The sequence below is a fragment of the Talpa occidentalis genome, unplaced genomic scaffold, assembly GCF_014898055.3.
Source record: "Talpa occidentalis isolate TD23 unplaced genomic scaffold, MPIMG_talOcc4v2.1 talOcc4.3, whole genome shotgun sequence".
In the NCBI taxonomy this organism is placed as follows: domain Eukaryota; kingdom Metazoa; phylum Chordata; class Mammalia; order Eulipotyphla; family Talpidae; genus Talpa; species Talpa occidentalis.
Genome location: NW_023603184.1, coordinates 128,552,581 through 128,568,094, shown reverse-complemented (window position 1 = coordinate 128,568,094; position 15,514 = coordinate 128,552,581). Strand labels below are relative to the sequence as shown.

Sequence of the window (15,514 nt, the reverse complement as noted above, 5' to 3'; positions counted from 1 at the left end):
CTTTGGTTAGAGGTGTGTTTATCCGATGAATGCTATTGGCATCCAGGATTTTGATACAGAAATGAGATGCTTATTCTCCATCTTTATTCCATTACTGCTTTTTCCCTCTTTCTCTTCTTGTTTTTTCCTTTTTTCCATGTTCTTTTTCTAGCTGCATTTTCAATTTGAATTTTGAAAAGAAGGCATGAGCAATTGATAATACTGTTGTTGAAAAGGAGCCAGAACCACTATTCTGAAGGCACTGAGGGGAAAGGTAGAGTTGTTGAATCTGTTTTAGTCAAATTAATATTTATGTTTATTAATATTAGGAAATGTTTTGAAATATGTTGGAAAGCAGGTTCAGATTTCCCCTTTAAAAGAGTCTGTTTTTTTTTTTTCTAGTATTCATATATTTGGTATTAATCCAGTAAACAAAATTAGATTTGTAGTAAACTGTATTTGTAAGGTTTCTTAGTTCAGACCTTTAAAAATGATACTAGTTTCATTTCTCTCCATCTCAATGATTATACTTGATGTTGCTATGTAGGAATGATTGAAATCCTGTTTATTTTTAACAATGATCCAACTGAGATATGAAACAGCCAGAGAAAACTCAGATATCTCCTAATAAAAAGTTTTCTCAAACCAAGACTACTTGCTACAGTCTCAGCAAGACATGTCACATTGAGAAATGTGGTTGAAACGCTCATGTGATCAAGTTTGGGATTGGGTGTTGTATATCCAATTTTGGAAGAATGTGAGCCTTTGTAAGGAATCCTTGTTTGTTTAAGGTTGTTAAGGGATGACATTTTGTTGAATTTTTAGAATATTTTGTGATCCTGGTGATTTGGGGTTAGACCAGAAAAAGTCTAATTACCAATAGCCAAAAAACTTTTGGTACAGGTTTTGGTTTCATTGATAGGATAGATACAGAACTATGGAAAAACCAATGTTCCTTACTAGGTTGGGTTTCCCATTAATAGGATGGGGATTTAATCCTTGCTGCTCAGATGGTGTCACAGGTGGACTTGAGATTACCTGATAAGGATTGATTAGCATTTTCAGATGCTTTTTACAGAAGAACTTTATGGAAAAAATGTATGTTATTTCACATGGATTGGATAGGAAAGTCCCCAGTTTCACCTGCCTGCTGTAGTTACAGTTTTGTTCCTGATTCTGTCAGCCTGTTTTCTAGAGAAAATGGAAGGTTTCTATATCTCTGATTCAGTGAGTCGTGGGCTGAGAGCTCAGAGTGTGTTTTTAAGAACAGAACAGATAACATCCCCCACCTGAACAAAAGTGATCTTTTCATTCACATGGCTGTTGGCAGCATGGATGTGTGGATGTCATTTTCATTTTCCAAAAAATACATGTAAAAAGTAAAGTTACTGACGATCAAGCCAAATATGACCAAATTTCATAGCGATCCCTGATACACACACCATCAAACTGTCTCCTTAATTAAGACAGTGGCTCTGCTGGGGCCCACATTCCAGGATTCTCAGCAGAGAAAACATGTTTTCTTTATAGGGGAGTTTTATTAGCAGCAATGTTCCGGTATGTGGTTCAGGTTAATTAATGATGTAGTCACACTGGTGTCTTGCCACGAGTTTTATTCCAGTAAGTAGGGCACTAGGAAATCACATTGGCATATCCCGTCATGCCAAAAAAGGAATCCTTAATTTGGTCCATTAAAATATGTCTCAGTGAGGTCTGTCTACAAGGGAGTTTAAGAAGTCTTGGTATATATACTGCCTTAGACTGAGAATTCACTCATCATAAACTATTAAGTTGCATATACATTGGTTTCAGTAAATATAGGCAGTTATAAAATACTTTGTTGGCTGAAATGATTGAGACCTCAAAGACCCAGACCACCCACAGGCTCTGGTGGAGTTGACCTTCATTGTGTAAGGAGATTTGTACCAAGAAGCACCTTTTCCCCATGAGAGTTTTTTATTAATTTTAAATCATGGTGGCGTTTTAAAACTTAATTTATGTTGTGCATGTGTAGCAACCTTCCTTAGAGGTTGAAACAACAAAGCAACTGGATTGGAAATTAGATTTCCCCCCTTGTGCTGCTAATGTAGCTCTTGTTCCACTGGGATTTCCCCTTTGCATGGGCTGATGATTTCTTTGAGACTGTATGGAAATTGGTTCAGACAGGAACAAAGGGGAGAGGGGATGGCAGTGATGATTCAAATTAGTGTCTCTTCTCCAATGAGTCTGGTGTGCCTGAAAGTGCATGTCATCGGATAGCAGCCCAGCCTCCTAAGGTTAAGTGAGGTGCCTGCGCTCCTGGGAGCCAAACTTAAGAGCCTCAGCACTTGGCTCTTCCCTGTCAAGTTGGGTTGAATTGTTAATTTGAAATCTGCAGCATCGTCATGGGCTTCAGAAATGGGCAAGCACAATTTTTCTTTTCTTTACATGATGGAAAACCGTCTTTTTCTCTTGACTGTCGTTTTGTAGCTAGTCTCTGAGTCCTGGTGCCTGGCATAACCAGCAAGAAAGAGAGTTGCTTTGCGACAGTGGGAACAATCACAGGTTTAGAGAAAGGCATCCAGAATACAAACTGCATTTCATCGTCCGTGGCACATGGGCACACACTCATCGGAACCCTGTTTAGCACAAATTCAGTATTTTCCCTTATACCTCTTGCCTGGTTCAAACGCCATGCCCTTGTAATTGGATTTTGGCTCACTGCCAAGTTCAGTGTTTGAGGGTTACATATCTGTGAAATAATGATCCTGAAATAAATAGCACCTCTCAGTAGAGATATCTCTTTATGTAAAATTCTTAAAGGGAATGGAGAGAACGAAATACTTCTGTGTTTAGGAATTTATGAGAAAGTCACCAAAATGACCAAGGCAGGAATTCCCAAGGATTATAGCAGTGGAGTGGGGCGCTAATTAGGATGACAAAAAAACACATGTCCTTGATGAACGTGTTGCCAAAGTTAGGGACCAAACTGGCATGACCCTCAAGTGCTTCAGAGACCTCTGGCTGGAGTTGCTTTTCTGAGGGAGATCCTTTTAGGCGATAAAAATGGGAATAAATGGTAGAAAGTGGGTTGAACGTCTATCTTTATTCCCTCAGGATACCAGTTAATAAGCACCTGGTGAGGAAGCCAGGAGAGGGGTGGGCTCTGTTCATCTCACCACATGACGCAATAGGGACTGCTGAGAAGAAATGCCCTCCTTGCATCTGATTGAAAGGGACAGATGTGACCCAAGACTGATCTCTTTGTCTTGACAAGAGGCTCCACTTTATTCCCATCTGATGAGTTTGAATCAGTGAATGCCTTTTCAATGCTAAAACTTGAGCTAACTTTGAACTCCACCACCTAATAGAACCTTTTGCCCTAATAATGTAGATGTTTTGGGATAGATTTCCTAGTGAAGAGGCCAGGTAAAGTCTTCCCTGGAATTTCCAGGATTGAGTAAAGTCTCCATTAATTTGTTTATCCTTTCAAATAGTATATTTCAGATGCCTTTTCCAGGCACTGTGCCGAGCACTGGAGATCCATTAGCACCTAAGACTGAATCCCTCCTCTTCTGGAACGTCCATTCTACTAAGAAATGATAGACATTACGCATGTGAACCAATACATAATTTCCATCTTTCTGGGGCTTGGTTAGTACTAAAAAGCAAATAAGATGAGATCCTGTGGTAGAGGATGAATAGGGTGTTTGAGCTAGTTTCTTTACGTAGATCAAAGAAGGACTCTGAACAGGTAACAATTAAACTAAAATATAATAGATGAACAGGGTAACAATTAAGCTAAAATATAATAGATGAAAAGGTGACCTGAGGAGTTTGCATCCTGAGGCTGAGACACAGCAGCGCTGAACTCTGAGAGAGGTTTGAGCTTGGTGTGTTTATATGAATGGGTGCGGGGCAAGAGTGGAGGAAAGCAAGGCCAGATCGGGTAGGATGACAGAGATACAAGAGTGAGGACAGTCCATTGACGTTTGAGCTGGAGGGGCTTTTGAGCGCGTGATTTAGTCATTTTGCAGAGAAGGAAGTGAATTCCCTGCTCAGGTGCTGCAGTGTGGTAGGGAAGAGAGAAAGAATGTGGGAAGGGGGATTTGGAACCTGATTCCCAGGCCAGGTTCTTTTCACCAATCGAAAAAAAAAATGAGAGTTGAAAACAGCGGTGTGTCCGCTTGTCTTTATTGCCTCTCTTTCTGCTGGTTTCTGGAGGCCAGGGGAGAAAAGAAAAAGAGTCAGGAGGGAAAGGTACATTCTCTGACTGTGGAAATGGCTGTTACTTCCTACACAGGTACACACTGTCAGGGCAGCCTGTGGTCTTTTGTGAGCCTAAATGTGCCTCTCAATTTAAAATACTGGATTTGTTCTGGACAATGCAAATAAGAAAACAAATTCAAATGAAAAACATTGAAGAGATAAGTAAAATCTATTGTTAAATCTTAAAATACTGATGTGTCCCATGAGAAATATTGTCAATGATGTGTTCACATTGTTTCTGATGTCCTTGTGGTGAAGAAGGAATGATTTGAGGCTTTCCTCAACCGTTGGACACCCCTGCCTGCCCATGATTGAAGTCACTGCTGATTTTTACTAGATTATTTGTTTGGGAGTTTCTGCTTTTATTCTTTCATGTTCGTTCATTCATCCACCTTTTTACACACCCACCCACATAGCCAACAAATGTTTGAGGCAGCCATGAGTCAGGACAGGTCCAGGTATTTTTGAGGAATCCACATTCTGGTAAAATTTACATTTAAATGCTGGTGAGACTAAGATTCATGGAGAAGTAGAAGATTACTTTCATAGCATCCTGTAACCTTGCGTGAGTGTGTTAGGCTTTACAGTCGAGACCATGAAGCCTCTGAGCCAAAGAGGGCCCAGGGCCCCCCTCCTTCCAGGTTCCCCTCCTTCCCAGGTGGACAGCAGAGCTGTGCGTCCAGTTCCTTTGAGTCTATTCAGGATGATCCTTTCTTACTTTTCAGTCTTTGCCCTATTTCCTGGTGTCCCAGAACTCTAGACTAGCAGCTTCCTTAGAAGTCCAGCCCATTTATCTGGGATGACGAAGCCCAGTGATGTAACTCGCTCAGTTTGAATCTCTTGCTTACTTAATTTTGTATATTCAACAATCTTGAAAATTAGCTGGTGTTTTTGATTTTTGTGTTCCATTCCCTCGCTATGGTGTTTATTTTTATTGTCTTAGAATTGCCATCAGAATAACACCAGTGACATCAAGCTACAACACACACAGTGTGTTCCAGGCCCTTGTAAGCACTTGACATCATATATCAAGTAATTGAGCTATCATACCCTCCTGTGTGTGGTCAGTTCAACTGTCATCTCGTTTTTTAGATGGGGAAACTGAGGCACTGAGCGGCTAGGGACCAGCCCAGGGGTGATGATGTGAGCTGCTAGGTGGAGGTGGCGTACCCTGATGTTGGCAGTCAGGCTCCAGGGCTGTCACTCCTGATCCCCTCTTGTCTGCCTCTCAGCTTCTGTGGGGCCAGTCTTGTTTCCCTAACCGGGATAAGTGGCACACCATGCAGCCACCATACATATTCCAGAAAGTTGGTTCCAAGGACCTCTTATTAAGTGAATGTACAACCATTCATTTTAGGAGAAGTGGCTTAGTACTTGGTTTCTTTATGTTTTGGACTGCCATTTTGCAGTCTGATGAGTAGAGCAAATATTTCTCTTAGCAACCTCATATTGTCTTTAACTTTCCTTCATGGAAGTTCCTGAAAACTCTCCCAGCTTTGAAAATATCCTCTCTGATCATCTGCCACTAAATTGCATCTGCCAATGAGGGCCCCAGTGGGATTTGAACCTGTTTTTGTTGGGAAATTTAAGCTTGGAGTGAGTGTGTGTGTGCGCGTGAGCACAAGTGTGTGAGAGTGTGTGTGTATGTGTGTACGAGAGAAAGTTGTATGTGTGTGACTTTGGCATAGAAGAGGCAATCATGTATATACATGCCTTTTTTATGGTGGGCATAGGAAAGGGTATATTTAATTAATCCAACTGAGAAGGATCTAACAATGCTCCAAAAGGGAGTCAATGAAATGAGTTTGCTTTTAAAAAAATTCTCAGTAGCCTGAGTCAGCCTGTGCAAGCGATTTGGGAGAGGAAGGGGAGGTGATGTAATGGGTTCGGCATGTACCCATCTTGGTGCTAAGGGGCCCGGGGAGCTTGGGAGGGTGTGTGCAAAGTTAACGGGAGCGGGGTAGTGGGGGGGGGTGGTCTGAGTGGGTTGTAAAACAGGATTAATAACCCCTTGTCAGACCTTTCCCTGTTACTGTGCTTTTTCAGTAATTTTCGTTTGAATGAAGGCTCTCTAGCCAATTAATATTTATTTGTTTCCTTTGGCAAGACCCATTGGGGGAAAGGATGAGATGGGTGAGATTAAAATTTTTGTTTTGTTTTTGCATTTTGCAAGAAGAGGCAAATACTGTGAGTTCGGGTTTTCAATAAAGGCTCCCCTGCCCACCCCACCCCCTTCAGAGCAGGAGGCAAGGCATGGCCAGCTGGTGCCTTGCACTGACACAGGTGCAGAGGCTGTGGGGGGTGGGGAGCCAAGAATAATTACAGGTTTCTGAAGCATCAGGCCCTGCCTGACACAGGCGCTCATCGTGAAAACTGCTCTTTATGGAAAATTAATGGTGAAGCTGAAAAACTGTCAGGGCCATTGTTGTTCTTGGAGGCCATCACTCCTCAGAAGGAGGCCTTCTCCCAGGTCCTCGGGCTGTCGTGAGGCCCTGGGGCAGAGGATCCGTGCTCCCTGGCAAGTCACAGATGAAGATGGCTTTTTGTCTTTCTTAAATCTCACTTTCAGCCCAGATCTAGACCTTTGCTTTAGTGTAGGATGATTTCTTTTCATTGCCTCTTAATGCATGAATTTCATTTTGTCCATGGAAGTGTAACCACTGAAACAGAGATATAAAACAAAGCTTTATTTTTAAGCTTTAAAGTAACCAGTGGCATGTATTCCAGTCAAAGTAAGTAGAGACTTGTTTGGCAGATAAGATGATCTCCACCCGCAACATTGGCTGTGCTCTTGCTGTGCGTGAGTGCTGACCAGGTCACAAGAAGTAACTCTTCCTAAGGATTGGTCTGGGGCAGGTGCAGCAATTGTGGGTAGAGACCTGAGTGTTAGACTCCCATTTAGCATGCTCTGAAGAAACATCTGGAAAAAGCATACTGCACCAAGACAGGAAGAACTCTTCGTGCATGGGCCATCTTGTCCCATGTGGACACTTAATTTTGAGGATCATGGTTATTATGTAGGAGGAAAAGTCTTTCCAATTTGTTGGAGGTTGAGGGGGTGACCCCAGTACCCAGGGCGCATAAGACCCGCCTGGGCCTCTGCTTTGCCCAGGCTATATGACGTTAAAACTTGCTTTAACATTTAATTTATATTTGATTTGTTTGGGGTTTTCTTTTATGTGTTACAGCTAAGGAATCCTTGGAAGATGAAAGGGGTATTTGAGGCCTCTTATTTCAAAGATATCACCCTTCCCCCCAACCTTTCATCTTGTCTCCTTCCACCCCCCACCCCCTCAAGGGAAAACATACAAATAAATATTTTCTTTGTATGTTGAAAATAGTTTAGGGAGAAGAAATGCTGAGGAAGTTTGGATCGAGATTTCCCAACTTTTATGTCTGTTTAGCATTAATTTTCACAGTATTGTCTCTCGGAATTTATAAATTACTAGAGAGAAATATTTAATTTGGTTTTAGCCCCAGCAACCAGGTGATGTGAGAAACGGTGGGAAGGAATGTGCCCTGACATTGGTTTCGGCACCATGGTTGTTTTGCGGAGTTCAGCAGTTCTGACAGTGATGTGTAATACCGCTGCACCTCTGGGGTGTGCTATTGATGTGTTTTTTTTAACCTAATAGCTAAAAAATGCAGTAAGAGATTTTTACTTATATACTTGCTTACCCACATTTTCTAGGCAGAATTTATTCTCTCCTAACCTTGCACCCTAATATTTTTTAGCTGTGCAAGTCAAGAAAAGTGAATTTTTAAAATCTTCTACATCTTATAAGATTGATTCCTGTACTTGGTTCACAGGTTGTCTCTGCAGTGAGAGAGGTTCAATGTTATCCCGAAGAATCCTCAAACCTGCTTTGAAATGTTGAACTCCAAGATAGCGGGCAGGGAGTTCAAGTTCTTAAGTTCACCCTCAGGCTTACCAAGCTCACTAACCACTGTGCTCTGCCCCTTCCTCCAACCCCTGAGAAAAATGGTGCTCGAGCTCTCTAGCCATGCGTTTCACTTCCTTCCACATCTCTCAACTCTGACCTCATTTAAAAAGAGTAGAAATGTGTCAGAGCCATTACATCACATTATCCTTTGAAGGGAAGAAAATGACAAAGTTCCCATAAATGTCAATCTTTGCTACCCTACAGAGTTTTTCAGTTTGGTTTCTGGAGTCTAAGGAATAATGATTTTGCTAAAAAATGTAACGCTTAGGCATACCTAGAAAAGAAGGGGTATTTTAGAAGATTACTTTTTAAAAAAGCCCAAATCATCCTACTATCAGTAGATTGTTTTGTGTCACTTTGAATTTCCATTCTGGGATGTGTGTGGTGGTTTCAAAACACAAAAAAGTAAGTAAGCTTTGGGACACTCCCAGGAGAAAGCTAAGGGATTCATCTCCCTGGTTCTGTACTCAGACTCTTCGGGGACCATGGCACCATGGTTAAGAACATGTGACAAAACCACACATAATAAATGTCAGAAAGGGGATCCCATGGGCAGCCAAGTGCAGTTTGCTGCATAAGCAATTACTCGGGGGAGGGGGCACCAAAGCCCACGCTTCCCCCATGGAGGCATTTTCATCATCATCTTCATCATCAGGTCAAAGTCTGATCTCAGAAGAAGCGTGACTTCGCAAGTTTCAAACGTGGAAAGCTGTATTTCCACATATTTTTGCATCTGTGGTCCTCTTTGGACTTTTAGATCCTTGAGTTGAATGACGTAGATGGGAAGGTTGGAGTTAAAGACAACAGGCTAAAGGGATGACAATAACTGGTAATTGACTGTAAGTAGGTTCACAGCAGTTGACACTTTATTTCATTGACTATATTATTCTAGCAAAATGATTAGCAAAATGCAATTTTTAAAATTTGTTTGATTAGTTCACCAACTGAGTATACATGAATCTAATGACCCCGAATAATTACTTAAAATGACACAGTTATTGGGCTTCCCTGGTGGTGCAAGGGGTTAAGATGCAACCTATGAAGCTGTCCACAGCCTCTGCAGCATGAGTTCAATCCCTGGCCAGGGAGCAACCCACATGGCACAGCAGACCTCTCCTGATTCGCCCGCTGCTCCCCTTAGCAGTGTACTTCGGTCAATCTGCCTGTTCTGTTCCCCACTCTGTCTCTGGTGCATCCTCTCACCCCCCACACCTCTGGCCTAATCCCCAACTCTTGTATGCATAAATAAATTTTTAAAAATCTTTTAAAAAACGACACAGTTATTGAATGGTGGCAAAAATATTAGATGAATGACTTTGTGTTATATTCAAATTAGGAGACACAGACATAAAAAAGAAAACACTTTATGTTCTAACCACTTGGCTTGTAAAGGGATGGCTCTGAGGACCTGGGATTAAAATCTGCCACAGTGGCACATGACTGTAGTTATAGAGGTGATGATGGATGATTGTGAAGTGATTCCAGCTTATTCTTTCAGAAAGTTCTAACTCTTATAACTCTGCACCACTTCAAACACTTCACATCTCTTCCATCTGAGATAACGGAGGTCGAAGTTTAGTCCTAAGTGATTTTCTTATTGTTTGAGAACTCATGTGGTATAAAGAATATAATCATTGCTTTTAAGAAGATCATAATCTTAATAAACCAGATATACCACCGGCCTGTGGGTGCTTAGATTTGTTGTGGAGATACTATTTAATTGCCCAAAATGGAGGAGGGTGTCTTTCAACACTTGGCAATCAGTATATTTTCTTAACTCCATTTTTTTCTAAACCAGGCTTTTTGAAAGAGATAGACATTGTGTTGAACTTTGAAGGAAAGAATGATTAGTGGGAGGGAAGATAAAAGCTTGTGTCAAGCATGAGGAAAAGTAAAAGAAAATATGAGAAAACTGTTTAGGGCAGGATTGTGGGGGGATGGAAAAAATGACTGGGGATATTTTTAATCCTGATGGGCAAATTTTATGGGGTTTTTTTTTGATGCTATAAGGAGAGGTTGCACAAAAGCTATTTGGTAACCTTGGCATCATCATGTCCATATGTGACCAAATTTCTTACATGTTTAGATCCCATGAAAGCAATTATCTCTTTGTCAGAGGTGGGGAGATTTTGTTAAACTTAATTTATGCTGCAAGACCTAGGTTATCATGTCCTCTGTCAAGTTCTGCCTTTGGAGCCTATCATAAAAGTGGTAGGCTTGCCAATAATAGGTTTTAATTTTTTGTTTTGCTAAGTCTTAACATTCTCAATTTTAATAAGCAGGTGTCAACAAGTTATATCTGTGAACAAAAACAGTTTTAAAAAAGATTTCAGGATGATCATTTCAAAACCATTTTTTGGGTAATATTTCTTAGGCAACTAGAAGAGGAAGCCATACATTTCAAAGCTGAAATACCAGAGGGTCTTCACAAAGCTCATTTGTGACTCATAAATAAATACGAAAATCACCCTACATTTGGGCACATTTCTTTCCCATGGCTAACTTTAGGGGATTTTTGAGGAGTGGAGGTTGATTTACTGGTTCAAGTCTTAAGTTGTATTGTTAGGTCAAGCTGAGGGAAGCCTCATATCTCCAAGGTGAAGTACCAGACAGGCATGTCATTAATTGTCATCTATCAGCTATGATTTGGAGTTTGCAAGCTAGTGTCTTTGCAACAGTGTGAATCTCTTGTGTAGATGGGCAAATATTTGACCTCTATAGACACATTTACAATCTGGAGGCACTCCGAGTTTGCTGATGGGTATTTCTTTCTTTTCTGTTTTGTTTCTAAATTATTTAGACTTACAGAAAAGTTGCAAAAATAGTACATGTAGTTCCTGTACACACTTTGTCCAGCTTCCCCTAATGTTACATAACCATTGTACCATGATCAGAACCAGGAAATTAACATTGATATAATATTACATTAACTAATCTATATGCTTTATTTGAATTGCATCATTTTCCCCACCAATGTCTTTTGCTCATGCAGGAGCCAGGCCAGGTTCTATTGCATTTAGTTGTCATTTCTCCTTAGAGTCCTCCAACCTGAGGGCTGTGACAGCTTTTCAATCTTTCTTGTTTATGACCTTGACATTTTAAAAGAATACTCACTAATTATTTTGTAGACTGGCCCTCAGTTTGAATTGGCTTGATATTTTATCATGATTAGATGGAGGTTATGTATTTTTGGCAGGAATGGTGCTGAATAATGTGACTTTTTGACTTATACCAGGGTCCCACGATACCATGTCTTATACTGTGCTGCTAACTTTGAGCCTGTGTTAAGGCTGTGCCTGCCATATTTTGCCACTGTAAATTTATTATTTTTGTCTTTGTAATTAACCAAAAGCTTATTGGGGAGCTACTTTGAGACTATGCAAAAAGCTTGTTTTTCATTATACTTTCATCTATATTTAGTATTCATTGGTCATGTAACCTGTAGTCATTATTTCTTTGTGCTTGCCAAATGGAAATTTTCTATTTCCATCATTCCTTCTACCTTTATTAATGGTAAATTTATTGTACAGTGGAGTTGATGTTTCTCCTTCATTTGTTTGTTTCCTCAAACATTTATTTATGTTATTAGGGATTCAGCGATATTAATTTTATTCCATGAGTTAGTAGCATTATTGTCATTATTCATTTTTGTTGCTCAAATTATCCAAGTTTGTCCATTGAGAGCACCTTCAGATGGGCCACAGAGTCTTTCTGACATACCACCACACTTTATGAGTGCTTCCGCCTTCCGATAACACAAAATATTCTAGGTTCGTCTTTTATGTCCTTTGTTCCAGCTCTTGAATCAATTTTTTAGCCAAGGAGTTTTGGTCCCCTTTACTGGATAATGATATTTAGAAACCATGATCTCTTCTCCTTTGTGTCTTTGCTGGCAGACTCTCTCCATAGGCAGGAAATATATGTATATAGACTCATAATTGTATATATTCATTTATTCCTCTATTACCCCTGTATATATGTATGTTTTACAATTTATGGGTATATACTGATGATAGGTTCCTCAGATTTCTGAATCTGAAGAGATGTTAGCTTAGTCACTTTCAGATCTTCAAGCTAGAAAATATGTCAGATGACAAGGCATTTACAAGCTCTGTCTATTGACAGCGATGGCTGGATGTATGAAATAGTCTTTGTGTTTAAGTCCAGGATCTGCCCAAGGATATCTTATAACCCATGTCTCAGCTGACTTTTACCTAGAGCAGATGTGTCTCAAAGATCTGCTTCTGCCCTTTGGAAAAAGCTTTGTGCTCCTATTTCTGAAGGCATGTATTCATGGTAGTTTCTAAGGTTGCAGGCTTCTGGGTGGTCCAGGACAGGGTATCAGCAGATAACTTTTGAAGATTGGAGTAGATAGAATGGTCAAAGTCTTATCTTTGTTTGATAGACATTATGTACCTGTTGGGTCCAGGCACTGTACTTGGTATGTAATGGTTTAAAAAGAGAAGGGGAGGTTTAAGAGAGGTTTCAGGGGTAAGAGCTTATAACTCAAAAATGAATTGACTGGTGATAAAACTGAAGATTTCCATATTGGTGAGAAATAAGTGTAATTTATAACAATGATATGGGGGAAATAAGAGATATTTTTGAGGCAGAATTAAAAAAAAAGGATAAGTGTGGCTAATGCAAATTTCTAGATCTGAAAAGATGGTAGATTGGGTTTCTAATATAAAGAGGTAGTAAGCTACTAAGCCAGGCTATTATTTAATCAGCTAGTAAAATAGAATCAAGACTTATTTTTCCAATAAGTTTTCTTTGATTAGTGCCTTGATATTATAGAGTATATAATTCCTGTCCACTCATTCCCTGTCAACACACTTTGTGTAGTGTTATTTATTTGATATCACATTGCTTTATAAATTCATGTCATTTTTTAGCTTGCATTTGTTTATTCTGCACCTACATCACAGGGATCTATTACTGTGTCTTCCTTTCTAACACAAAGAAAGCTTTGCACCTTGCTGTGAACACAGTAGTTGAATGAACACTTGTGACATGAGTGTTGAATGAAGATTGGAAGCATTCATTAGTTTATGCTGTTAAAAATCAACAGCAAGATCCAAAGGTTATTCATAGTTAAAAATCTGGTTTTCTTATTCAGTAATGCAGAGTTTCACCAGAAGGCTGATTAAAAAACCATTCTTTTAGAATGTCACCAAAATAATATCCTTGACAGATATAACACGACTAAGTATATCATTAAAATAGATTCTTAACAGAATAAAAGCCTAGAATCAGAACATAGACTGAAACATAGAAGCTCTGTGGAGGTAGTAAATTAGGCACTACTCAACATGTTAAATCTTCCATCCATTTCTTTTTTGAAGGCCAGAAGTTACAGCAAATTGAACTGTTGTTGATGCAAGTTGGTAACATGGATTTATACAAGATTCTGGAAAAGTAGGATTTTTCAAGTAGGGAGAGCTTTTAGAATGCAAACCTAAATATCCACTTTTGTCCAAAAAGTACTTCAACCCTCTTTCAGAGACTTAGGAGCAACTTAGATGAATTTTTGTTGAAAACGCTGTAATTTTCCATTCTTTTTCTTTATTTCTTTATGAGGTGAAAACTTTACATTGAAATAGACTGGATTCTATCTTTAACAAGTTAAATAGCTGTGTTTGAATTGATTTTTATCATGTGGTCAAAGTGCTAAACCACTGTCATGGGGCTCACCCTCCTCGCTTCAAAAGATGTAGCAATTGAATTTTGCATAACTTGCTGTAAACAACAGGGGTTTTCTCTAATGCATCCAAGGTTTTGTAAGAGGCATTCTTTAGAACAGTATCTATTCCTGGTAGTTAAGAAATCCATGCCCAAGGAAGGGCTTGCTGTTGCTTGATTGTGGTTGAGGTCCCCTTTTAGTTTGGATGGATGTGGCTAGTTCTTCAGAACGTGTTACAAAGTTGACTTATTTTGTGACTTCCTCAAGTCTATTTGAAAAATGAAGTTAGATATGGGCAGTCTTGGTTTGCCAGCCTTGTCTGGTTCTATTTGTTCCTTGCTTAAATGGGAACTCGTAGGGATGCTCGGAGCATCTCACCAAGTGCAGGAAAATTATTTTAACATTGAGTGTTGTCTAGGATCTTGATGGTGTGAGATCTTCCTTCTGGGCTTCTAGTTCCCCTTCAACTTCAGTAGCTGAACTCCTAGGATGTAACCTTTATGGTCCCCTCAGAAGTATTCAGGGAGGAAATAACAAGGTCAGACCTTTCAACAAGAGAATTTCAGTTGAGAAATTTTAGCCATGAAACCATTCCCTGTTGCTTCTTGTGTCTTCTCCTCTGCCTGTCACCATTGGCTTCCTGGTGTTCTTTGCCTCTGATGGCTGTTTCTCTCCCTCCCTCCTTCTCCTCTGCAGACATGCCTTGAATTGGAACGCTACCTACAGACAGAGCCCAGGAGGATCTCGGAGACCTTTGGTGAGGACTTGGACTGCTTCCTCCATGCTTCTCCTCCCCCGTGCATTGAGGAAAGCTTCCGGCGCTTAGATCCCCTGCTGCTCCCTGTGGAAGCGGCCATCTGCGAGAAGAACTCAGCAGTGGACATTTTGCTCTCTCGGGACAAGTTGCTCTCTGAGACCTGCCTCAGCCTCCAGCCAACCAGCTCTTCTCTAGACAGCTACACAGCCGTCAACCAGGCCCAGCTCAACGCAGTGACCTCATTAACGCCCCCATCATCCCCAGAGCTCAGCCGCCATCTGGTCAAAACCTCACAGACTCTCTCAGCCGTGGATGGCACGGTGACGTTGAAACTGGTGGCCAAGAAGGCTGCACTCAGCTCAGTAAAGGTGGGAGGGGTGGCAACAGCAGCAGCAGCCGTGGCGGCAGCTGGGACTGTTAAGAGTGGACAGAGCGACAGTGAACAAGGAGGGCTAGGGGCTGAGGCCTGCCCTGAAAACAAGAAGAGGGTTCACCGCTGTCAGTTTAACGGGTGCCGGAAAGTTTATACAAAAAGCTCCCACTTAAAGGCCCACCAGAGGACTCACACAGGTAGTGGTACAAGTTGGCCGCACGTGGTTTCTTCTTTTGCTTCTTTAGCCTCGCGGTGGGAAGGGCTTCCCTCTGTTCCCAGAAGTGGCTTCCGTGCTGACTAGGAGGTGATAGAGAGGCAGGGAGGCCTGAACGGGGTGGCAGAGTGACTCACTTGTTACCTTAAGAGCTCCAGGTTTCCCAAGCACAGAACATGGGTCTGTGACCAGGTGGCTGTGAGATACTTCCAGAGGCAAAGCCAACCACAGGGTAGACTCAGCCGTTCTGAAGATGACTGAATGGGGCGCTGACAGGGTGACTCACAGCCTCTGTGATGCATGCACTTGTCACTTC

At 40.9% G+C, this 15,514-nt stretch overlaps 1 protein-coding gene across 3 annotated transcripts in view; it reads left to right on the top strand.

Annotated features, from left to right (window-relative positions):
- The window catches only part of KLF7 (KLF transcription factor 7), an 87,265-nt gene that overhangs the window by 25,259 nt on the left and 46,492 nt on the right, over positions 1-15,514 (top strand). The window contains exon 2 of one of the 3 annotated variants that reach the window (XM_054700023.1): positions 14,551-14,979. In XM_054700023.1, coding sequence (XP_054555998.1) covers positions 14,551-14,979 — 429 coding nt within the window. Of the gene's footprint in view, positions 1-14,550; positions 15,185-15,514 lie in introns of all 3 variants that reach the window. The other 2 variants (XM_037523928.2, XM_054700022.1) reach the window with 2 other exon arrangements.